The 26,516-nt window shown below is 44.6% G+C and overlaps 1 protein-coding gene across 7 annotated transcripts in view; it reads right to left on the minus strand.

Moving 5' to 3' along the window:
- Positions 1–26,516, minus strand: part of PLCH2 (phospholipase C eta 2) — a 1,499,317-nt gene that overhangs the window by 160,072 nt on the left and 1,312,729 nt on the right. For all 7 annotated transcript variants that reach the window (XM_085609277.1, XM_085609254.1, XM_085609273.1 and 4 more), the window contains 2 exons: positions 14,930–15,088; positions 6,152–6,187 (listed from right to left, as the gene is read on the minus strand). In XM_085609277.1, the coding sequence (XP_085465403.1) occupies positions 6,152–6,187; positions 14,930–15,088 (195 nt within the window). The remainder of the gene's footprint in view (positions 1–6,151; positions 6,188–14,929; positions 15,089–26,516) is intronic.

Here is a 26,516-nt window from a genome sequence, read left to right on the forward strand (position 1 = left end):
TCCAGTAGGAAGGCTCGGTAACGTTGAGGGACTACTAAGGCTCGTGACGATCCATGTAGGGGTGCCTTGGGTTCACTGTAGAGGAGGCCATCCTCCCAGTAAAGGTTGTAGTTCCCCTCAACGTTCCCTGCTGCCTGGGCTTCGGCCTGTCGCCTCAGACCCTCAAGGGTAGGGCACTCCCTCTGGCCCTTGCAGAATTCCTCCCTGGTCGGCCCTCCCTCCACGTGCCACTCGGCCGGGATGGGTAGGTCCTCCAGTTTGGTAACATCCCCCACCGCGGACTCCTGGTCCACCACCTCCGGTGGCCTATCCGTCACACGGGGCGCGGATGCCGAGGCAGGCTCCTCCTGTCCTCGGTTCTTCCCTTGGTCGGCAGCCGGCTGTGCCTTTGTTCCAGGCTCCAGTCGAAACAAACTCCCTCTCCGGGTAGTCGCGGACCCTGTGCTAACACAGGCCCAGTCAGGTGTACCCAGCATCTCAGCATGAGTCCGGTATTCCACCTCCTTCCAAGCATTGTGCTCCATGTCATTCCCCAGTAGACAATCGACCGGCACGGCAGGGCTTACGGCAACTCGAAGTGAACCTGCAACCCCCTCCCATTCAAAGGGAACCTCGGCCACCGGATAGTGGCCGGTTCTGCCGTCAGCCATCGCGGCTGGGTGGAGTACATCGGGAATTACCTGCTCTGGAGACACCAGTTGGCTACGTACCATAGTCATACTGGCTCCTGTGTCTCTCAGAGCCTCCCCTCTTTGGCCGTTGATGGTGACCCACTGCCCATACTTTATGGTATTTGCGGGCACCTGGATCTTAGGAACCATCTCCCGATCTCCCAGGGACACTAAAGTGACACCCGCCCACTCCCTTCCCTTAGTTAAGGGCATCTTCTCCCCGAGCACTACACTTGCTACTCCGGGGGCCTTTCCTCCAATGGGAGGGGGTGGTCTTTTCGGGCACTTCGCATCTCCCTTATAGTGTCCGACGCCACCGCACTCGAAGCAATGGACAACCCTTGGCTGCTGACTCTGGCCAGGATTAGGGTTTCTGGGTGGGTTAGCCCTAGGGGTGAATCCTGTTCCCTTTCCTTGGAAGTTATTTTGGGGGCCTTTAGAGAACTCCTTTCTCTTTTCCCCTCCCTCTTTCTTCTGGGGGACGCCCTGTCCGGCCTTTTGAGTATCCCCTCCAGTCCCCCTTGTGGACACCCGGGTACTAGCCCAAATGTCTGCCTCCTCAGCAAGCTTCCGGGGATTGGTCAGCTTGCTATCCACCAGGTGTTGACGCAGTTCAGGGAAACATTTTTCGAGCAGGTGTTCCTTCAACATTAAATCAAACAACCCCTCGTAGTCCCTCACCTCACTGCCCTGAATCCAACCCTCTAATGCCTTCTTTGCATAGTCCAGGAAATCCACCCAATTCTGTGTGCCCAGTTTGTGGCTACCCCGGAACTTCTGTGTGTACTTCTCGGGTGTTAGTCCAAACTTTCTTACGAGTGCCACTTTCATGGTGGGGTAGTGGGTCTGCTCATCCTGCTCTAGGGCCAATAATGCATTCCTACCAGCTGGAGGCATGTATTTGTACAATCCCCCTCCCCAGTACTTCTCTGGCACCCCATGGGCCCTTAAAGAGACCTCATAGGCCGCTAGCCACTTGGCGATATCGTCACCCGCACTATAGCTAGCTACTATGTCTTTTGGCAGATAGGGTTTGGGTTCCCTGGTGATTTCTTTGTCTTTGCTGCCACCATTAGGAACAGTGTGTGCCCCGACTTGTAGGATCTGGAGATCTATTTCCCTCAGCCTCAACTCGTGAGCCATCCTCTGTCCCTCCTTCTCTTTCTCCAGCTTTGCCAACTCCCATGTGAGCTGTCTTTTCTCCCTCCAGTCCGTTAACTCTGCTTCAGATAAGCCACCGCTAGAGACAGTGCTGCCCTTCCTGGAAAGTGTTCTGGGCCCCGCTAACAGGTTCCCCACCTCAGGTTGGTACAACCCAGCCCCCTCGCTAACAGGCTCTCCATCCCTGTCCTCCTGCTCAGCCTTACTTTCCCGTCGTGCCTCCCCCCAAGCCCTCAAGCTGGTCTGGAGTTCAGCCTTCTTGGCACCCGGGGGACAATACACCCCCTCTCGCTGACAAAACTCTCTGAGTTGGGCCACAGTGTAAGTTTCCACATCTTCCAACACAAACTCCATTTTGCCCACTCAGAATAGAAGACAGGTGTTTACAGAAGCTATGCAGGGGGGTACCTTTTGTAATACCTCCTCCCACCACCAGAGTAAATTTGGAAAAAAACAAAACTCAGAATTAGGAAGTCTGCTTTGAGAAAACTCCCGGTGTAGGCCTATGGACTACCCACAGTTATTGTCGAGTGGACGCAAGCACAGCTCTATCCCACCGCTGAACACCAATTATGTTAGAAAACCCCGGGCAACCGGGTTAGCAGTCACCCGGTTTTTCCCAACACAAGGGGTAGCTTGGCTCGAGCGGTCGGGGGTCAGGCACCGTGTTAAGCGTACGTCACACCCTCACAATAACCATGCGTTCATCCGTTCCATAAACGACTCTACACCGTAAAAATTTATGAAAGAATCTCTTTGTGTTTATCTTAATTTTTCTCTTAGTTGCAGGATTATGACACAAATACAATACAAAAGGATTTTCTTCAGAAATAGCAGGTCAATTAAATAATAACACTTTGCAGGTGCAATAAATAGGATTAGGTCATAAATACACAAGGAATAAATAGAGGTGCGATAAATACATAGGGCAAATAAATACTGTCAGACAATAAATACAAGGCAGGAATAAATACGGTCAGACAATAAATAAAACACCTTCAATGCATAATATAGCCATCAAACAATTGCAAATCAGATCACATTTATGAGGTAGATTGATTTTACCATGCCCAAGTACAGCTTATGGTCACTGGGGTGGCCTGGGGATGTCCCACCTAGAGTGGTCAAGGCTGGGGCCTAAGCTGAGGTAGAATGAGGGAAACCTAAGGTTCTGATTCTTCCAACTACACAGTCCCTCACACAGGTCCCTGCACCAGTCTCAGTTCACCCCCTAGCACTCTCAGGTTGGTCCTAACACCCCTCTAGCCCCAAGAATGGTCTTTTAGGGCTCCACAGGGCCTCAGATGCCCTTTCTACCACTTACTGCCCTTTTCACGAAGATCGGCTCCGCTCGGCGCCGGGTCGACGTCGCTGGGCGGCTCCGGTTCGGTGTCGCGTCGATCTGTTCCACTTGACGCCGTGTCGATGCCGTCGGGCGGTTCCGATTCGATGTCGCTGGCCGGCCTCGGTTCGATGTTGCGTCGATCTGCTTTACCTGACGCCGGGTCGATGCCGTGAGGCGGCTCCGGATTGATGTCGCTGGGCGGCCTCGGCTCGATGTTGTGTTCCGGCGTCACAGGGTCACGGTTCCCCCGCTTCCGGGCGACTCCGGAGTGCGACCTCCACTCCCGACCTCCGTCGGCTCCACTTCGGGTTCCGGCGACTCCGGAGTGCGATCTCCACTCCCGACCTCCTGCGCGCTTCGCCTCGACCTCAGGCGACTCCGGAGTGCGACTTCCACTCCCGACCTCCTGCGCGCTTTACTTCAGCTTCCGGCGACTCCGGATGGCGGACTTCACTCCCCCGTCGACGCCTCACCTCGACCTCAGGTGACTTCTACTCGACCTCCGGTGTCTCTCCACGACCTCCGTCGGCGCCCTCACTCGACCTCTAGCGGCTCCGGGTACGACGTCTGCCTTCTGTCAGCGCCGCTTCTCCACCTCGGGCTCCAGGTCTCCAGGCTACTCGACGTCGGGTCTCCAGGAGGATTCCACCAAACAGGTCAGGAACTTGCTGTTCTTCTCCTTTAAGGCCTGTTATGGCTGTTCAGGTCCTTAAGATGATTTTCTGGTCTTTATCCCACACAGGGCTTTAGGCTGGGCTTGGTCAGTAGGGACTAGTATCAAGGGTGGGTTTCTGGACCCCACTCCAGGCACAAGTTTCCACCCCTGCTGCCTTACTCCTTCCTCCTTCTGTTTCTCTGTCCTCTCTCCTCTCCAGTCAGGTGCCAACTGCCTACTCCAACTGCCAACTCTGAGCTGGCTTCCCAACATTCTAAACCTGCCTCACACTGTCACAGGGTTCTAGAATGTTCTGGAAGGTACTAGTAGGTTCCAGCTATGTCTCAGGTGACAATGGGTGGCCACCATTTTGTGTTTCAGGCCCTCAGACAGAAGTTCCAGGGGTAGGGAAAATGGCTCCCTGACCCTGCATCAACACTAAAAAGTCTGGTGGTTCCCAAAAAGGAAAATTTACAACAGGGTTTGAGGCAAAAGTGGGACAAAATAAATAATGATGAGGAGGGACCACCCAAAGGGCTGACAGGTCTAACAGCACCCCTGTGTGGCGCTCCCACAGGAAAGGGGCATCAGAAGCCCTATATCTGGGCATGTGAAGACTTTGTGGAACACACTCATTCACAATCAGAAAGTTTGACCAGGAAAGGCGTATAACCACACCTAGAATTAGACCAGCTCAATTGTGGTATCTTTCTAAAAGGCGGTATTTGCCATTTCACTGACAGCTCCACGATGCAGATTCTGCATTTTGAGCTGATGGTGCGAGGAGCAAAGGCCCCCGGGCAAGCTAGTGATATTATATCATTTATACTGAGAAATGATCACTTTGAAATACAAAGCTTTGAAAATAGTATTCCCCCCCCAAAAAAGTTTGCAATACGCTACACTTCAAAATAAAGTAATTAAAAATAGGATATGTAGAGCGGGAGGATAAAAGGAAAAACAGAAAATAAGGAAAAAATGGGGTCACTCCCCTCCTCCAACGGAAGGGCTAAAAAAGAGAAAAAGTAGTATAAACAAGCATTTGCAATGTAATAGGTCTCGCATTTACGCAAGTTTGCCCTATCGGCATTGTAAATTACAATGCCTTGTATTTATGTATTGGTTTTTAAAACATAAATAAAAGGCATTGTCATTTACAATGCTGATAGCTTAAGCTCTCGCAAATGCGAGACCGAAGTCAGGCGAAGCACTGAAATCCCAGCGTTGGCCTGGCTGCCTCTGCTCTGCCGCTACCTCTGCCGCTGCCTCTGCCGCTGCCTCTGCCTCTGTGTCCAGGCGCCGTCCCTGCTTCGTGGCTCCTTCTTTCAGCCGGCTCTGCCGCTGCTAATGCCCGTTGCTGCCCTCTGGGATTTCACCCAAAGCAAGGAGTCGTCGGCATTGCTCCCACCAACATCGTAAAAAAACATCACATGGTTATTTTACGATGTTGCTGGGAGCGATGCCGCTGACACTTTGGTTTGGGTGTAATCATTTGGGCGCTGAACAAAACACGCAGGCGCAATGATTTAATGTAAAAATACATTTAAAAAAACGAGTTAAGCGAGCTGCGCGCCTGTCCAGAGAGTGGAGGGTGTGGCCCCATTGTGTAAGTGAAAATGCGCAGAGCGTGCTGAAAACACATACGAAAAGTGGCCCCCATTGCTAAAGCTCACTTCCCACCAGTGGTGTTTACATTAATTAAGCAAAGAGTTCTTGCCAAGGGCTAATACAAGCTATACCTTAAGGACACAGTAAAAGGTCCAGTCCTGGTGGGAGGTTACAAATCAAGACAAGGAGGTACTAAAGAGGGACTAACAAGCCTATTTAGGAATCATGAAGTCAGCATTTAAGAAGGACAATGACACAAGCCAATGAAAAATATGGGCGGAGAGTGGACGGAGCTTCAAATCCATACTCCAATATAGCATGCCTCGCACAGCAGTGCATGTGCTGCCCAGGCCCGACCTAAAAAGCAGAAGGTGCAGGGCAAACACAGTAAAAAATAGAAACAGGTAAAGGGAGGAGGACTAAAAATGATATGGTGATTATCCGTCATTAGGAAAAAAGATGGATGGAGAAATATACATAATGGGAAGAGAAACAAATACAATGTATAGAGGAAAACGAAGCAAAAAAATTAGAAGTAACAAATTGAAAATAAAACAATTTAGGCTTAAAAAATCTAATTTACGATGCACATTCAAATTAGTAGCACTGTCACTGTAGTCTGTGTAATTTATGGACACTGCTACAGAGGACTAAGGACAGACAAGCATGGACATTATTACAGCCATCAATACTGTACGTTTTGAACCTTACCATAGACTTGCCTCCAGCCGGCACAGACCTGCTTTTCTGCAACAATAAAAAGTAGTTTTGATACAAAAGGTCAGCTCCAGTCAAAGAACACAAAACAATTTACGTCTAAGCCACACACACGCTACAGTGAAAAGTCAGACATACTTCATTTTGGCAATCAACTGGGGATGCTGTTTTGGGTAAATGACATTGCTGTAACAGCTTATTTAATACTTGGATAAAAAAGTAATAACAAGGCACAATATTTATTTGCCACACAGTGTCTAACACACAGAGTAGTTATTTCAGTGGCAGGGACTACTACAACAAAGTATGCCTTATGAGGCCAACAAATAATTTTACTTTGCTAATGGCAACTCCTCAATAATAAAGGTTTACAAATGCCACGACAAAACAAAACAAGCCTTGACAAAGCCTAATGTTTCGCAGTCAACGTCAGACCTCTTGGCTTTGCCAAAGCTTGTTTTCATTAGAAGGAATAATGAATGAATAATGAACGCGGGAAGCCAGGGGGATTTTGTGGACAATTATTTTCACTATTTCAAACGGTTTGCTTGAGGGTTAAACTTTTGTTTTTCTTCTGGCTTGGGAGTGCCGCTGTCTTCACGCGTGTTGTTACCAATGCTTTCAGTTATATATATACTTTATATATATTCAGTTATATAAATATATATACATAGAATGGGCTATAGCTCCTCCCCAGAGTATGCAATCTATGAGGGATCATTTTACTTTTGAACTGTACGCTGAATCATCACACAATAAATGCTTTTTTAAATAGATGCAATCTATGGGGAAAGTAATCTTTCTTTTATTTATGTTTTCACTGTAGCTGGATGTTTTTTAATAGAGCAGGCAGGACTCAAAATCAAGGTCAATGCGTGTGTAGCGCATCCCAGAAGAAACATTACACTATTCCACTTTACACAACAAATGTTGAGAACAAGACATCCCAGATCACATAAACTATGTCCGGAGAAATGTCGAATGGTTACTTTTTTGGTAAATACAACTACACATTGCATTCTGTAGGATTACTGAGTTGCATCAAAAACCAATTACGCATATAATTTCATTCAATTGCTATTTCAAGGCAACGAGGAGCAACCTTCTGGTTCTAGCGTGGTGAACTACCCGAGCTGCAGAACCAAACCGCTGCCCTTCCTTTCCCGGACAGCACTCAGTGTACACTGCAACCTGCAGCAGGTGCCTGTACGCGAACTAAACAGTGCTGAAGTAGTGCTTCATTGGTTAAAAAGAAAACGTGCAGGCTGCCAAGGTGTTCTAAGGATCCTGCAGCTTGAAGTGCTGAAAGCTAGGGTTCCAAATAGGAAAGCTGCCAGGCCTTTCTCCCACCAACCTAGCCTTCTGACTTGTTAACTCATTCGTCCTGATTCTTTTTCAACCCTTCTTTCTCCCTTTGTCACCTTTGTGATCTTTCGCTACCTCCTTTGTCCTCTCTCTCTCTCTCTGGGTCAACATCTGATGATGAAAGGTAAGCTCAGGTCACCGAAATGAGTGCTGGCTGAACATACCACTCTCATACCATTGGTCCTACAAATCGTACTTGCCCACAGCACACTAATCTACCCTGTGCCTCTGGTGTGGAGTCAACAGCTCAGGCTTGGCGAGTGAGTCATGGGTAATAACTTGGTCTAGGCTTGAAATTCCGCTCCGCTCATGGAGTTTGCAGAGTTTTCCCCAATCCACTTAGCGCACTGAGTTCAGAAAAACTCTTCAGCATAGCGGAGCGGAGCTTTTTCCTCAATCGCACTCGTCAATAATAAGTTGGCGAGCATAACCGAGGTAAATCTTACTCCAGACCACCTCCCAGCACGATTTCTCAATGCAGGCGGTCGTGGATGGCCTCTACTGCTCATGTTGAAAAACCTTCCGTTTGCGTTGAGGAAGTTGCCGCTCGAGTAGAGCATCTACTCGAGTGGCAGAAAGAAGCAGCGCCCTCTTGCACTGCGCAATGTGCTGTTCGCACCGATTGTCCAGCACAGGAGAAGCACCCGGAGCTAAAAATCAGCACAAACAGCGTAACCTAATGCAATTCGTCACATGCGTAACCGTATCGCGGAACTCCGCCCAGGCCTAGCAATAATCCTAGCCAGTTCTCCACCCTCCTCTAGTCCAAAGTCCTCCTGCGGACAGTAGCTGCTGTGTAGCCTTTGTGGTTGGCTCTGCCCCTTCCAAACCCAGCACCTTTGCTGTCTTTCAGTACTATTCCCTTACAATTGGAACGTTACTAAGAACCATGCAGTTAAAAACAGATTCTATAAAGAATGTATGCAGTAAGGCATGTTTTAAAAAGCTAGACTTGTTGCATTTGTATGGTGTTTACTGAGAGGTAACTAATTCTTGGCTTTGATACCGACTATTGTCATCACACACTAAAATCAATCATTGGCACTTTACCTGCTTTAAAAGAATGAAAGCCTGAGTTGTTCATGCCAAGATGTGAACCAGTGAAACTCTCCTGCTTCATACAGCTCTCTGCAGCAGGTGCACTAACAGGCAGCAACTTCACTACATAGGTATACATGTTCTAAAGGTGCTAATCCTTCACAATGTCCTGCACATTGTCACTATGTGTGTGGAATTGTAGAAAAAGGAAAGAGGGAAAGAGAAATCGTCATGAAACAGAAAGGGCAAGTAAGATGGGGTGAAAGGATTCAAGGAAACTATGAAGAAATTAAGAAAACCATCAACGAAAGATCAGATGGAGAAAAGGGAGTTAGAGAGGGATAGAGAGAACCAATGCATGGGATCAGGCAGAGGTAAAAGGAAGGACATCATGAAGAGATAGTGATAGGAGGGATGAAGAAAGAAAACACAATGAAAGGATGGAGTGATGAATGTATAAATAACAGAAGGCAAGGAAAATGGATGGAACAAAAGGGAAAAAAAAGAGTGATGTAAGAAGACTTAAAAAGCAACAGTGGAAAGAAGATGCAAAGAAAAGTCAAACAGGAAAGAGAACAGCCAGCAGGTAGCAGAATGGATGAAGATGAAAATGGATAAAAAAAGCAAAAGTTGGTAGAACAGATGAAAAAATGGATAATAAGGAAGAAGATATAAAAAAAAGGGAAGAAGTGAGGAAGGAAGGCGTTTTGGAGAATTAAGCTAAAGAATCTGTGAAGATATTAGTGAGGAAAGGGGTGAAGGAATCAGTAATAGAGAGGTAGCACAAAGAAAATTCTGAAGAGGAAAAGGAGAAAATAAAAAGAACAAGTATTAAGGCAGAAAAAAAGAGGGATCAAGGACTCTCGCTGTTGCAATGCACAATGTTTTTATCAATGATGTCCTTTGAGATGTGGCAGTGATGTCATTAATCTTGTAATAGTGTCACAAGTGAGATAATATGTGAGGTGATTAGCAGTGCATGGTGAGTTGTAATGTAGGGCACAAGCTTGAGACAGTTATAACTGGTGAATTTCTGTTTTTTTGTGTGTTTAAAATGGTATGTTTTCACAGTGTTATAACGACCCTTTAACCTTAATTTTTTCAGTTAATTTCTAAGCTTTTGCTTAATGTGAATTAAGATATTATTACCATACTTAACTATAACGTCACTTTAACCTTTGTTTTATTAATTGAATCCGCAGGGCATGGCCTTCTGTCATGTATGGGCAGGTCCTGCTTCCAAGCCCCCCCAGGATGCCAACACCACGCCACGCACAGTCTTTGGCTGTGCACAGCCTGGGGTTGGTTGAGGGGCTGCCCTGTGGCCAGGCCCTGCATCCAGCCACCGAGGGCAGCAAAACCCTGCAGGACGCAAACTCCACGCTGGGCAAAGCCTTTGGTCATGCATAGCATGGGCTTGACCACAGGCCAGACCCTATCTACAAACCCTGCCAGCAGCCAACCACCCACCATGCATGGCCTTTGGACGTGTCCAGTTCAGTGTTGGCTGAAGACAGTCAATGCCATGCTGTGCACAGCGAAGGGTGCATGGCTAACAGCATGTTTCCAGTAAACCACTGCAGACACTCAGGGCCAGTTCCCTTTTCAAATATCTTTTAATCCTGCAAGTGTCCGGCGGGAGCCAGCAAATGCCCCAACAATCCTGTGAGACTCCTACGGGAGTTAAGGGGGCTCGCTGACTTGCACAAAACACCTGCAGGTTTGCTGATACCCAAAAGAAAAATGTCTTTCATTTTGAGGCCTGGGGGGGCCCACTGCCCCCACCTTCCTACATGTTTAGAGGGTCAGAGTACCCCTATCCTGCCCCCTTATACTTCATTTAAAAAAAATCTTTCAGGCCACAGGGACCAAGGTCCCGTGTCCTGAAATGGCAGCTGCGAGATTTGTCTTCATGTTGCGGCCAGCAAACCACAAAGTGAGTTCCCATGGGAGCCCTCCCTCCCATGGGAACAAGATGGTGACCAGGAAAAAAACAGGTCTGCATGGCCAACCAGATGGCTCTATTTTTGGATTTCACATGACCGTTGGACTCACCCGAGCATCTCGCGAACCCAACAGCCCAGATATACAAAGCTTATTTTTAATTAATTTCTTAAAAGCTACTGAACGGATTTATACCAAATCCCCAAAAGCACTGTCTTTGGACCAAGATCTAGCTTGCTACCAAAAATGGTGTAATTCCATTCAGCTGTTTTGGCTGTAGCCCTTTTCAAAAATCCCTATGGCTATTGCATGGTGAAATTGCATTTTGTGACACACTCTTTTTCTCGGCATCTGCTTGACGGATCAATCCAAAGCTTACCAGGAATGAAATGCGGACCGAGCGATTGCCACTAGATGAGATTATTTCAAGCATTCCAGCCATCACTTTTCTCACGTTTCAATTATATTATGGCATTGGTGAAACTATGCTGCCTCCAGCTTAATGAGCACAAACCTGGGATTATCCTTAAAAGAGTCACCACGTTAATAAACTGTGATCTCAAATCCATTCCCTGATGACTATTCGAACAAGATTCCGCCCCAAATATAAAAAGAATAATTTATTTCTTTTGGAAAGCACTCTTTTTATGGGTGTACAGATAGACACTGATGAGAAAACTATTATAATCATTTACAGGCTAATTTGAATGGCTTCCAGCAGAAATGGGATTATAATGGAAGACGTCTGCATGTTATCTTTAGATATAAACAGGGCTTGGCTTAAATAATCTACAAGCAATTCTCAGGACCTATCCAACCTCAAGGGCTATGAGATACAGTAAAAATAATTAGATATTCAAGTTTCACTTAAAAACTGGTCTATCGAGAGAAGACGCATAAATCGCCATTACAAGTGGCCTGCTTATCGAAACACTTGCAGTAACTCCTATTAACGCACATATCACAATTATGGGTTTTATGATAAATATCAGCAGACTTAACCTGCTGATATATATTGGGGGGGAAATGACCGGCGTTTAGCCGAATATGAGGTAAACACCAAAATTTGCATGTGATTCCCCAAAACTTGTAATTTGGTGGTATTTATCACATGTAATAAATTCTGAGTTAGCGGAGTCACATTTTATCAGGTGTGATACACATCACACCATTTAAAGGGCTGCTCAAATGGGGCCATTCTCAAACACTTGTAATCGGGTTGTATTTATCACATGCAACACATTTCTACTCAGTGGAGTTACATTTTATCATGCATAATAAAAATCACACCATTAACTGGGCCTCTGATTATGAGGGCAATAGTATCTTGGAGACAAAATTATAGTTAATTTGCTTCTCCATCCTTGCTTGCTCTGTTATTCAGGCTCAAATTTAATCATCATCATCATCAAGCTGGATTTGTAGAGCGTAGCTAACCACCCATGAGGATATCCAGGCACTGACAGCACTGCTGCCAGGGAGGATTCCGTTGAACAGCCAGGTCTTGAGTCCTTTCCTGAATTACAGCAGAGAGGATGGGGTCCAGAGGTGAAGTGGGAGGCCGTTCTATGACTTTGTTGCGAGGTAGAAGGAGCGTCCTCCACTGTTGCTACGGCAGATGCAGGGGGTGTGGGTGAGGCAGAGCGCAGGTGTCTGGAGGGAAGGTGGAAGTTCAAGCGGTGGTTGGTGTATTCTGGTCCTTGGTTGTGTAGGGCCTTGAAGATGTGACTCAGCATCTTGAACTGATATATCTTCTGAATGGGGAGCCAGTGGAGCTTCTTGTGGTGGGGGTGAAGTGGGTCCGCTTACGGAGGTCTAGGCTGAGTCTGGCTGCTGAATCCTGTATGGTCTGCAGTCTCTTGAGGAGGTACGAGGTGATTCCTACGTAGAGTGTGTTGTTGTAGCCCAGCTGGCTGGTAACTAGGGCTTGGGTGATGGTCCTTTTGGTGTTGATGGGGAGCCACTTTAAGATATTACGGAGCTTGCGAAGGGTGAGGAAGCAGGTGGATGAGACTGCATTGATATGTCTATTCATGGTGATCTTACTGTTCAGGATGATGCCAAGATTGCGGACGTGGTGGTCGGAGTGGGTGAGGGTCCTAGTTTGGGAGCTTATGAGGCGTCGTTCCATGGGGAGGGGTTGTTCCCGAAGATCAGAACTTCAGTCTTTTCTGTGTTGAGCTTTAGGCAGTTGTCTTTCATTCTTTTTGGCGATGCTCGTCATGCATCAGTGGAGATTGATCGGTGTTGGGAGGGGACTTCAAAAAGCGAGAGGAGGAGCTGGGTGTTGTTGGTATAGGATATGATGCTTAGTATGACGTTGACCAAGGGAGTCATGTAGGTGTTGAACAGAGTAGGGCTGAGGGACTAGACTTAAGGGATGCCGCAGGTGGTGTTCTTGGGTTTCGAGGTGAAGGGAGGTAGGCGGATTCCCCGGGTTCTACCCGTAAGGAAGGAAGCAAACCATTTGAAGGTGTCTCCTTGGATTCCAATGTGGTGAAGCCTTTTGATCAGAGTGTGGTGTAATACTGTGCTGAATGCTGCTGAGAGGTCGAGGGGGCTCAGGGCTGCCAATTTTCCCTGGTCATGGAGGGATCTGATGTCATCTGTAGCTGCTATCAAGGCTGTTTCTGTGCTGTGGTTAGTGTGGAATATGGATTGAGAAGTGTCCAGAAGATTGTTGCTCTCCAGGTGCTCTATGAGGTGGCGGCTGATGGCCTTCTCAAGGCCTTTGGTGGGAAAGGGCAGCAGAGAGATCAGGGCAGTAGTTCTTGAGTTTGATGGGGTCGGCAAAGGTTTTTTTTTGGAGGAGGAGCCTGACTTCTGCTTGTTTCCATTCTTCGGGGAAGGTGGCAGTAGTGATGGATGCATTAATGATGGTGGTGAACACGCTGCTAATTTTCTTGCTCCTGAGGTTGAAAATGTGATGGGGACAGGGGTCCGTGGCTGCTCCTGAGTGAACAGAGTCCATGATGGCAGTAGTGTCTTGTGTGGTGAGCAGGTCCCAGGTGGTGAGCAGTTGGTCATGTTTTTCATTCGTGTAGGGCGAAGGCTGAGGCTGTTGGTAGTGGTGCATTGGAGTTCGAAGTTTCTGTAGATGGTGAAGATCTTGTCGTGGAAGAAGTCTGCCTGGGTGGCACAGAGTTCCTGGGAAGAGGTGATGATATTTTCAGTGGCTGATGATGTTAAAGAGTTCGGTTTTGGGGTGTCTATTGACTCTTTGAGACTTTGCTCCAGTTGCAGTGTGAAGTGCTGGATGGCTTGGTGGTGGTACTCGAGGAGTCATGAGATGGTGAAGTGACCGATGGTGTGGTCTCTCCAGGTGAGCTCAGTAACATGGCTGTACTTGGCTCTGTTGCCGGCCGTGAAGACGGGGTCGAGTGTGAGTAAAGTAAATTGGTTTGATCCTGTTATTTTGCTTATTATTATTATCATTTTTGTCTTCTCTGCATTGCCACAACCACCTCTGTAGTTTCTGCATTCCTTTGTTGCTTGTTGCTTTTGTTGCTAGTAAATCACTGCCATTGTATCTGTTTTGCTATCGTAGCCCGCCTTTCCCGCCATTTACCTTGCTCCTTCCCTCTCACTTCCGGCCTCTATGCTGCCCCATCCACCTCCTCCCAATGATTTACTAGCAACAAAGGAATGCAGAAACTACAGAGGTGTTTGGGGCAATGCAGGGGAGACAATAATGATAATAATAAGCAAAATGACAGGAACAAAACGATTTACTGGCAACAAAAGCAACAAGGAAACCAGAAGCTACAGCAGTGGTTAAGGCTATGCAAAGGAGAACAATGATGATAACAACAAAAGTGGGCAAAATTCATAACTTTCCCCTTCATGGATTGTAAAATTCAGAGTTTTGTCAAATTATGCCTCCAGCAAATCTTTCCTAGGAAACCAGTTGCACAGGAAAATTTGACCTGTAAAAAAAATTCTCAAGGAAACTAATGGTTTAGCAAAATACATGAAAAAACTCCTGAGAATGTCAAGCAGATTTAATTGCCAATAAAAATGCCCAGGAGGCCAATGCAAAATTGTGAAGCACCACACTAGTGACTAGGGAACCATTACTAAATCTAGCCCTTGTGTTCATCTTCAATGGTATACTTTAGATGATGAACACTAGAAATGTAAGATATTTTAAAGGCAAGCCCTAATATTTTCTTTGTTCCAATAATCTTGCTCGAAAAAATCATCCTGAGATTCAGCTTGTATAGATGAAAGAGGCACAGAGCGCAAGGCCTATGGATGTGCAAATCAAAAATATACAAGATAACTCACATAAGAGGACTTTGTGTCACTTAAAACGGCATGTTTCATTTTTCTGCGATTTGGGAAACTATAACAACATTTTAAAAATCAAAGTACAGCAGGAGAACACAATGGCAAAAAAAATAAGTAAGAAAGACCAGAACACACCTTTTTAAATTCTGGTTTGCGATGCATTTTCGCAGGCGCTGGCAGAGTGGATACTGTAAAGTTGTTTGGATCTTCACAGTCTCGGATCTTGGATTCCTTCAGTAGGGAGTCCAGTTTCTTTTTGGCTATATTTTCCACTTGCTTCCTGTTTGTGGAAGCCTGAGAACAAAGAAGCATATTTGTTAAGGTATCACAGGTTTGACTCTTAAGTCAATGTTCCCGGGAACGGGCAAAAGAATTAACATGGACAATGCACTCTTGTTGAGTAATAATTGTTATGTTTTTGCAAAAAATAGATAGATTTACTCTTTTCCTGTCTCTTCTAACAAAGCCCCACATAAAAAGTGGTGTGAGGTAATCAAAAGAGTAGTTTAAAAATAGAAAAGAAGATGATTTTAAGAAGAAAAAGAAAAACAGGTAAAGATTTAGCAAAAAGTTCAGTTCCAGTGAATTTATTGACCTTAATTTTCAGTGCCTCTTAACTAGAAGTTTATGTTACACTCTTTGAGGGCAGTAGCTTAAGCTTTTCAGATAATGGGGCAAGTGCATTATCCAAGTTTTTCCACATGCATTATCTACGGAGGATGACCAGAAAAACTAAATTAATCACTACCCATCCTCCTAGAGATCAAAGACCAGTCCGAATTCTCAACATCCCTCCAAAATGCAGTTTGTTACCAGTAACATTATGAAACACGACAACACCTTAACAGCCTGATCTGGTAAGGGATGTTAGAATAGCAGGTTGAGTCAACGATCTCCAACCAAAAACTGTCACTGCTAATATGGAGGATGCTACCTATTTAAAAGAAACAGAGAAAGAAAAAGAACAAGAGAGTGAAGAAAATAGAAGGAAGACAGAAAGAATAATAATTGAAAAATAAAAAATAAACAAAAGTCAGATAACGAAGGAAGAGATAAAAGAAAAATGAAATAGCAAGAAAAAGATCAAATATAGAAAGAACGAAAGTCAAGAAATCAATAATGAACAAAGAGGTTTGGAAAGAATAAGAGAACTAAGTTGTTATTTTCTCCTTCATGGAAAAATGTATGCACATGTTAATTTTTGTGCTACTGATAAATAGACAAACATCCTCCAGGCCCACTGGCAACACGTAATGTAGGAATGACTTGAATCCATGCTGGTAACATTATACAATCATTACCCAAAAACAGAAGTCATCTCAAAAGAAGTATCAGATTCGACTTTACAGTATACAGTATCAAGAGCTTATACTCTAAAGTCGTCGTCGATGAGTTCAAAGAGTTAGTTGATGACTAGAAATCAAACAAAGTGGTTGCATGATCTACGCATTCACACCAACAACCACAGGTTTGCTCAATCATCTACAGACTAAATTGTTAATCAACTACTTAGAAGTTATTACATTTGTTTGTCAATAGTGTGATTTCAGTTGCCCAAAAATAATACAGAACCAAAACAGAAAAACTCAAATCTAGCAACTTACCAAAACACCTATATGAAGAAGTATGTTATCTTTGTTTACTTACTCACATTTAAAAAATAAAAAACACATATAGGTATGTGTAAATGGTGTGGGGTGAGAAAGATGGAGGGGTGGTTTCTGCCTCTAGTCATAGTTTGGAAATTGTGTCCAGTGTTGAATTTTACTAAAAGTCATGAAATCCTGCTTGAGCCAAAGTTAATTTTACCAGCTTTCGTTTAGTGCAAATTACAGAAGTTTGGCTGAAAATATTCTATATTAGATCGTTCATCTCCATATTTAGGTTTTCCTGATTTTTATATTTTCTGAAAACTGTGATTAATAGATAAAGGATTCTATATTTTCCATCAAATAGCTAGCAAGTAGCAACATAGATTTCTATTGCATTGGATATATCACATACTATCAGAATTTCCCTAAATATATTGCCCCCATGCCTTCTTTGAGCACCCACTGAATCCAGTGATTATGTTTAATTTCATTAGTGAATCACATGTGGGCCATACGTCATAACATATCACTCAGTTAACCAATAGTTATGTGCCCGATCATTCCTTGGTTACAATAAAGGCACCGTCTTTATGAATTAGGATATGCCTTATTCTGCTCCCTTTGTCCTATATTCAGATGTACAACTGATTTATGATTGCCATTGGTTGATCTCTTATGTTTAATATATAATCTTTGCCGCTAGCACTTACTCATCCTTCTAATGAAACAAATTCTTATCAAATGCATACTACATGAGTTCTGCAACCCAATTATACCGGATCAACAAATTTGACATTACATTAGATTTGTTTTGTTGTAGATACAAGATCTACATGTACGTCCATTGTACATTGATTTATTTGTTACCATAGTTGTCTAGCGGGAAAAGTATGAATAGAAATAACTGCTAGGAAGAGACACTTATCCCTAACTGACAATGTGAACCTTGCTCATCCGTGCAGAATATTGGTCATCCTATCTCTCAAAATTGGCCAACAAGAGAGGGAAAGGTAAACGTAAGAATTTATGATCTGAGCAATGGAAGGACAGATATGTGGGCAGGGATGCTGGGAAGGAATGAAAAGAGAAAATGGAGGGTCCAATGAATCGTTAAAATATGGAAATGCAGAGAAAGTGCATGAGGATGAGGGGGCGAAGAACAAAATAAAGGGAGCAAGATAAGGTACCAGAGAGGGGAGGAGGAAGGCAACAAGGGACGAAATGAAGGGGAGATATGTGTGAAAACAGAAGCAAGGATAAAAAGAAATTAAGGATGAAGGAAGGGTAACACAAAGGGAGGGAAAGAACAGGATGAGGACGAAGGATTAGAGGATGGAAAATAGGGATGATAAAAGACCATCCTATATGAGGTGTTCTGTGCGCTCTTGCTTTCATGAATGAACTAAACACTTTAAGTGTCACACCCTTCCACAGCCCCCAATACACCTATAGCTCACTAACAGATCATGCCAAATCAAGGATTTCAACATTAACATCGGATCACCAAACCAGTAATGCTAAATTAGGTAAATAAATACTCAGGAAACTAAAGCAAATACTTAACCAATACTAAAAATTCAAAGTAACTGAAATCACACAGTTTGTTACCAAGTCATCGATGGGTATAGCTGGAAATACTGAAGCTGGTATTGAAGTGAAATCTCAAGAGGTTAACAGATTAGCAGAAATTGATGAAGGTCACAGAGAACGGCCATGTACACATTTTGAACACTCCAGATGTTTCAAGGATGATTAGTGAAGACAATATTTGCTGTTGGCCGGGAAGGGTCCCATTTAATAGCATCATGGCACTCAAAAAAAGTTGTGTACTTAATTTAAGATGACTTTTTTAATACCACGTTCATCATTATTCTATAACCATTCATGGATCGGGGCACAGAGCTGCTCTTCAATAAAGGAAATTGAAAGCAAGGGAACCAGGAGGCCAGTTAAAGGCCCTCAGCATATCTGGTTCCCAAATTGACCTTATGTGACGATGAGGAGGTGCGCGGTTGAATGATAAGCTACAAAACCATGGGCCTGATTTAGAGGTTGGTGCATGGCTTACTCCATCACAAACATGATGGATATCCCATCCGCCTTATTACAAATGCCATAAGATGTTATTGCACTCGTAAAAAGGCAAATGGGATAGCTGTGACGTGGCATCAGTAACCTGTCCACCAAACTCTAAATCAGGCCCCATGTGTTGAACAGCGGCTGTCCTGGCAACCACTGACTCAAGATATGCTAATAACAGCGTGATGTCAAGTGAGAGGGAGCTACATTGGATCAATACAATATTTCTTCTACAACATTTTAACAACAAAGCTGGGTTGTCAATTGCTATTAAGAAAATATAAAGCAAACAAATACGTGTGTGTGTGTTTGTGTGCGTGCACATGTGTCTGTGTGTGTCAAACCACGAACAATGGCACCATGATGGCTCAGGTTCCCTTTCTATAGGGTCCAGGATCTGGTGTCAGCTAAGATTCCTATATATAGTAGACCAGCTGATCGTTGAAAACATTTTTTTGCTTCCTCTCGCAAGTCAAATTCTGAAGGAGATAGTTGATTTGCAACTGATCAATGTTCCATAGCTTTACTGCATAACTGTAGATGTCTCCTTGCATTGTGTTGGTGTTCTGATCTGATGAGTATTCTAGCCAAGTAGGGTGGCGTGTTCGGCATCACTGCATTATATACAACACAGTATTACAGATGATGCTATCTTGAAGGTGCATGCAGTGATATATTTCTGAAATGGGGAGATGTGATAGTATTTATAGATGTTTGTGGTTAGTAACAAAAATGCAGTATTCACATCGCAGTTAATGACACCAATATATTTGCAGCCCAGGAGTATTCTTTATATGTTGTATTAAAATGCCATTGTCTTTTTTCTCTCTTTAGCAAGGTCATAAGATGGCGAGTGAGCCGTGCCTGGATGTGATTAGAAACAAATCTCGTTTGCAGCCAATGAAGTCACTGAGCGATGCTATCGGCTGCGATACATACGGGTCTATGAGTATCTGTGCGTCTAGTTATAATTTTAGGCATCCCCGAGTGTAAGCGGAAAGTATGAGCGAGAGTGTCTGTACCTTTGCGTTTCTAAGCACGTTTTGCATTAAATATATTTATGCGCATAGGTGTTCATTTTTGTTTGTATATGCGTGTATGTGTTATGCATATGTGTATACGGTTGCATGCACATGTTTACGTGGATAAGTGCATGTGAGGGCCTGGTTTTACGTTCAGCGTAGGCCTGCTACTCAGGAACATGTGAGCACCAAGTGTGGTGAGGGGTGTCAGGGAGTATGAACAATAATCAAAGATTGAAAATTTAGGACATAATGATAGGACACCCATGTACACAAAAGTTAGAAATTAGATTGAGCTGATGTTAGCCCAAGCTCTTGTGTATTGTATGGTTTACATCTATAAGCTGAAACAATAAAGTTGACTTGAAATTAGCCAATGCATAACAGCGGAGAGCTGATCAGTTGAGTATAATTAAAACACACAACTATTAAAAGTCATAAATCATTACAGATCTTCATCTGGGGAATGAAATGCAATTAACTCAATCTGAGTTCTCAGCGTTCTCTAAAATGAGACCTAATTTCAAGCGTCAGGTTGGGAAATTCTTCGCGATGTGCAGGATAAACAATTGTGGTTCTATATTGATTTCACCATCATAAAGCGATCAAGTAAAACGATTTGAGTACAATAGTTTTTCACATTGGACCAGGGAAGAATTTATGGAGAATTTGCCAACCACTGGTTGTACAATGAGAAAAGAAACAAGTGTATTTTGTGGGCAGCGTAAAGCTAACTACGCATGAAGGTTGTAACATTTTCAATTTTCTTTTTTTCCTTGAGGCACTGCGGCACTACTGCAAGAGATTACATTTAATGGCATTTACACTGGTTTTCAATGAATGATACCTTGCACTTCCCGAGCATTTAAGGGATAAAGCACACTGCTACCCAAAGGCCAAGAGATTGCCTTAGAGGCCAAGTTTCACGGGGTAGCAAATAAGCAGAAGCCAGCTTGTGTTCTCCTGCCATGGTGATGTACCATCCAGCTGTTCAGGGCACTTTTATTGCACACTTCAGGGTAACTAAACGTTCACATCTGCTCAGCAGCCAAGTTATGGCTGCCCAGAGACGTGCTGAAAATACGCCATGAAGGCAGACGCGAGGCAACATGGCTGCAGGATGGCTAGCTGAAACAGGCTTCAGCTCGACAGGAGATTGGGTTCAGGGGAAAAAAGATCATTGCAGCAACTGTGTGTTGAACTGTGGGAGACCGACGTTCAATGCATAAGGCAAGTCTTTTCTTTGTGCCTCAGGTTATTTTGGGCACCTTTTAATGGACGTGTTAGGGAAGAGGCCCAGTCTCATCACATAGCTGAGGTTAAAGAGAGCAAACCGAATATTTGTGAAAAAACTAATTTTATTAGGTCGAATGTACAAAAATAAATTCGAGGTTGTGAAGTCGATTTTCTTAAATAAGATTTTTAGTTTCTTAGTTTTTTCAGTGCACTAGAGAGAACGTTTGTTCTTTCATTGAGACTGGATGGGGAGTTTACTCACCATGGGGCATATCAACCACAACCGGCGATAATTATCGCTAAGCGCACTTAGCGCTAGGATAATTATCGCCGGCTAGCGTGGATTTTTATCGCTGAGATAGCGTGCTATTAGCAACGCTTATCTCAAAAGCGATAAAAATCCTCACGCTAACTGCCTAACGTGAGATTATCGCTGGAAACCCAGCGATAATCTCACGTTAGCTTGTTGATAGGGACTCACAAACTTAGCCATGATATCCTCCTTCCATAGGATATCATGGCTAAGTCAGTCCTGAAGCAGGCGTAAGGAAAGTAGGAGTTAAGGTCTTAGGGAGGTATGGCTGAATGTCTTTGTGCCCTAGAAATATAGGAAAAGATAATTAAGCGTTTGGATCGATTATGACATTTGTGGATAATTTTTATTTCTTAGAAGCACAATTGGCAAACTTGCAACGGTTCTTTCTTTTACTGTCGAACAGATTCCATTTGAGGTGATAAAAACCCGGTGGCTCTGCACGACAAAAGATTTGCAGAGGCGCAGCCGTATATGCACAGACCCAGACAAACACACGCACCTGCAGTGTGCATGGGTTACCAACTACACAAAAAAACAAATGCATATGCTCACATTGTTGGAACATGGACCCCAAAAGAAAGGATGAGCCAGAGTCATGTAACCCTTTATGAATAGCAGATCCTTGCACAAGTGTGAAATCAGACCCCTCGCCACCGCCTGACAATTTAAATCCATATGCCAAGAAGAACACACAAAAACACATGGAGATCAGCCAAACATTTAGAATGACACAAATGTGTTTATTCAGAATTTTCGCCAATCTCTCAACTCCCCTGCTCCATTGAGAATCAAAGGAACTGCCAAGTGTCATCCCACAGTCTATGCCGGCTCTGCTGGCCTGACCATTTGCCTGATGGCACAAGTGACACTGGGTCATTAGTCAATGGACTCCAGACCATCTGACCCGATGAGCCTGGAATGAGGTAGGATGTTCCAATGATATTTTTTCCTATTTGAGACCGCCAGGGAAAGCTTTGCAGTGTGCTGCGGAGAGAAAATAGGATTAATGAACCCCATGCACTGGAAAGAGAATTCCAGGGCATCATGGCTATTAATTTCTAGTTTTTCAAAAGCAAACTCTCATTTGGAAGGCTTTTTCTAAACCCAACATTTCTGCTTGGTGGATTCAGACAAAGGAACCTTGTTTAAAGGAAGGGGTATCATGTTTAGTGTTATGAATTAACTAGTTTGAGAGCGCCTATGGAATGTGGGTCTCTGCAGCGTTTTCTCAAGAGCAGAGATGAAAGAATTGTGTCAAAGCCAGCAACACTGCAGGCTTGTGGTACATGTGACTGACTCTTCCCCAGCTCTTGTTCTTTTTTTTTAAGGCACTGATCTGTAATGAAGTATCCTTGAGCGAAGGTGTAACCTCTGTGTGATTAGAGACATCTCTAAAAAGAGGTTGTGAAGGACATAGGGCAAAGCCCCTAAAAATATTAAAGAAAAGGTTTTCAAGATTCTGCCATGCTTTGCTTTGGTGCCACCACATTTATGTCTTGGATACCTGCAGCTTCCCATGCCAGAGGTCTGCACCAGGGACTGTCCTTCACTGCTGCAGTCAAAGTCAGCAACACCTAATAAGCTTAAGTTGTTTTGAGCACTTTTAATGAAAGTGAAGGGTCTTCGTGTCAGGAGATTACCTTAATGAAAATTGAACTGTACTAAATGCTTCAATCCAAGTAGATTGCCTCATTGACAACTGATCAGCATTTCACCGCTGAGTGAAGACTGAACAAGGAAAGATGCGAGGGCGCGAGTGCTACGGAGAGTCAACGACGGCAGCCATATTGAAGACACACGTCTGTGGAAAACTTCTGTGTTGCTTTGTATGTGTGCACAATCAGTGTATAGGTTTTGGTCTCGTGTGTGCTCCGATGTGCACAAGGGTGCAGGTGTACAGAAGTATCTGCAATCTGATCTCACCTATACAGGCATCTCTTCCCTGTCCCCATGCACCTATCAGAAGGTGAAGACAAATTCAATTAAGCTGCTCTGTTGACAAACGCCTGGGCTGGTCAAACTCAAAGACAGCTGAATGAGGCTGCCTTATTCTTTCGGACCATGGGGACCTGCGCTGCTGATTGTACCTGAAATGAGAGGGCCGCTTACTGTAAGCCATCCACAATTTGTCCTTTCAATCAAATTCACCTCAATACCCGCTAACAGTTTTTCACAGTGAGATCGCTTCTTGGTAACAGGATTCATTTCTGCAGTTGAGATTGGTATGGATTGAGTTTAAGAGGAAAAAGCGGGGGGGGGGGGACACAGAGAGAGAACCAAGAGGAATAAAAGGTAGAGAGAAAGACAGGTAGAAAACAGAGACCAAGAGATTGAGAAAGAAATGGAGAAGGGGACGCGCAGCATACAATACCTTCCACTTCATGTGCATGCAACGTTGGCCAGGAAGAAAGACAAAACCACAAACATCACATTTCTCAGCAAAGGATGGACATGGTGAAAAGTTCAGAAATATAACAGTAGAGGAGGATTTCACTGGGAAGGCAGAGCCAGATCACCCCTCGCTTTGTGAGCGCAACACTTTGCTACCCTGTCTGGAGAGGCACTTATGCCTTCTCAAAAGCCTTTCCACTGGTAACCACTACAGTCTGGAACATTCACCCGATTGGTGCAATTGAACGGAGCTATTTCCTCGAAAGCAATACTTCACCGAGGGAAGACCTTGGACTGGAATCATGCTCTCCAGTGACATGAATGCAACTGGTCGTTACAAATGAGCCCAAAGGCACTGCACTTCACCTTGCCAAAGGCCTGACAGCAGCACTCTTGTTCATTAGATATTTTTCCCATTCACACAAGTCTGGTTTCAGTGCGATCATGTGGAACATCTCAAGTATGAATTTTGTATACAGAACTGAGAAACAACAAATTGGCTGAGACACGCCATGTTGGAAGGCCAATCAGCAGCTGTGTGGCCTGTTTCCACGCTGTTTGGATGAAATGCAGCATGCTTGGAGGGATAATGACACAGTTGTGGCAAGCCTAGGACCGCAGTGAGATGGGCTATGTGTGGTATCATGCTACAGGAGATGTTGCATGGTTGAGGTAGGCTGGCTGAAGTATGGCTTGCTTGGAGGGCTATTGACTAAGGTGTGGGCTGATTGCAAACAGACTGGCGAGAGGTGGGATGTTTTTAGGGTCACTGACAAATGAGAGGCTTGCGTTGAGGAATAATGGATGGGGTGCATACTATGTTACATGTTGTCTGAGGGGTAGCATGTTTGGGGGAGATTAACCTAGGGTTCATGCTTTTGGCGGATTATGTAAGGTATGGCATTCTTGGTGGCAGACTTATTTAAATGTTACATGCCTGGCACCAATGAGCTGGGAGATATGCTAGAAGCAATAAATGCTGAGGTGGGAAATGCTTGCATGCAGATTGGTTAAGGTATGGTGTGACTGGATGTAAACACACTGAGATGTAGCATAAAGAGTGTCATCATACACACTTACAGCAAGAGGTTGCAGCTCCTTTGTTTACCTTAAAAAAGATCTGCCTCCAGGCAGCTGCATTCACGCAGTTCAAGAGTCCTCTAATTATCATATGGAATAGGTCTCATTATGTGGCCTTCCTGCTGATTGCACTCTTTGTATCGAGTACAAAAATATTGTGGCACACTAATATTGTGGACAAAATACTGAGGAACAAACTATTGAGGGACAAAATATTGAAAGGTAAGTGCACAGAGTAAAGGATAGATTTGCTGTTCTTAACTCCACATCTATGTACCTTGAAGGTCTATATATAATCTAAGGACATATATGTGGAGTTAAGCATAGAAAATGTCTACTTACTTACCCTTCAATATTTATTTCCGCGATAGTAGGCCCACAATAATTTGGACTCAGTATTCACACTCTTCCAGCCATACCTATCAGTTTTGTCTCTTTTACTGAGAATCGAGCACTCTGACAAATACTATTTCCCTACTATGTCATATACATTCCTAATAATTTTGATAGCAGGGGTGAAAGGAGGCAATTATTCGTCATACCAAGATTTCCTGGGCTTCCATTATGCATGATCCATGGTGCAGCGACATGTCAGTAATGAATCCTCTGATTGCAATAGAGTCTGAGGCCATGATAATTTCCTCCCTGAGGCTCATGCCCCCTTAGGGCTTTTACGCAACTCTTTTCCACCTGTCTGTCTTTACTTCCATGTACCGTGTGCTCTCCTGCACTGCACGCTCCGCAATACAGGACCCTGACATTCAGAAACCTAGAGATTCCCCAACAGGCGGGTGCCGCTGTAGAGCTGGAAGGATTGAGGCAGTAAAAAGTCACCCCCATGCGAAAGTGGGCACGCCTGATATATTACTGGACATGCCCACCCAGACATTGACAATGGGGAGACACTGACCCGTTTGAAGAGCTCCCAACGCCTCCATGTGCGACGGGCACACTCAGAGATTGTGATTTTGCATGTTCTGAAAAGAAATTGTGCATTTGCATTCCTATGTGGGTGTAATCAAGCCCTGTCTTTGCATTGCCTAACAGAAAGCTCTGTCTACTCTTTGAAAGTTCTCTAACACTCGGCAGTGTCCTTGTTTCACCTTGGAAGCTGTCATCGGTGTTGCCACTTCTAACAGTCCCTTTGATTTCTCTTTGCTAGACTCACGGCTCTCTGGGTGTCTTCAGGGCCGTCTTAACAGCATTATAGGCCCCCGGGCAAAGCAGTGCACTGGGCGCTGCCTACACAACCACTCACAAGAATAAAATGAGAATTAAATTCTGGTCTGCACGGGGCCCTTATGCTCGAGGGGGCCACGGGCAACTGGCCAGCGTGCCCAAGCGTTAAGACGCCACTGGATGTCTTTCCAGCACAAGTGATTTCTTGCACCACCCTGCTGGGATTCCTGCGTAAGGCCAAGAACTGTCTTTCCAAGCATTAGTTGTATCAATCAATTAATCAATCAATCAATCATGTAATTTGTAAAGCGCACTACATACCCGTAAGGGTTTCAAGGCGCTGGGGGGGGGGGGTGCTGCTGCTACTGGTCGAAGAGCCAGGTCTTGAGTTGTCTCCTGAAAGTCAGCAGGCTATATTTCTTCTCCTGATAGGTGCCAGTCTTATCACCACTTCACTTCCGGTAACCCCGCTTTGGTCGGTCACTGGACCTTGTGCAAGGTGTGTCCATAAGCCATGGCACCCATGGTATGAAAGGCAAACCAGTGCTCCACAACTGACTGTGTTCGATTTAAGAGCTTGAAATGCTGCTCAATAAATCCCTGATGACGTGTAGATTTCTACCTGCATTGCCTCTTTTTTGTCTCCAACCCCAACTCCCTTTGCATGTTTGACCTGTGCATCCAGCACTAGCTAAAGGCCTTTCCTGGAAACGTAACTAATGGCACTCTCTGGCCACTTCGTGTCACTATTCAATGAGTATCTGTCTTTTTTTCTTGAGCCAGGCCCCCTAGAGACAGTAAATGGTATTACAGCCCGAATGCCCTCC

This window comes from Triturus cristatus, chromosome 1_2, assembly GCF_964204655.1.
Source record: "Triturus cristatus chromosome 1_2, aTriCri1.1, whole genome shotgun sequence".
NCBI classification, from domain to species: Eukaryota; Metazoa; Chordata; class Amphibia; order Caudata; family Salamandridae; genus Triturus; species Triturus cristatus.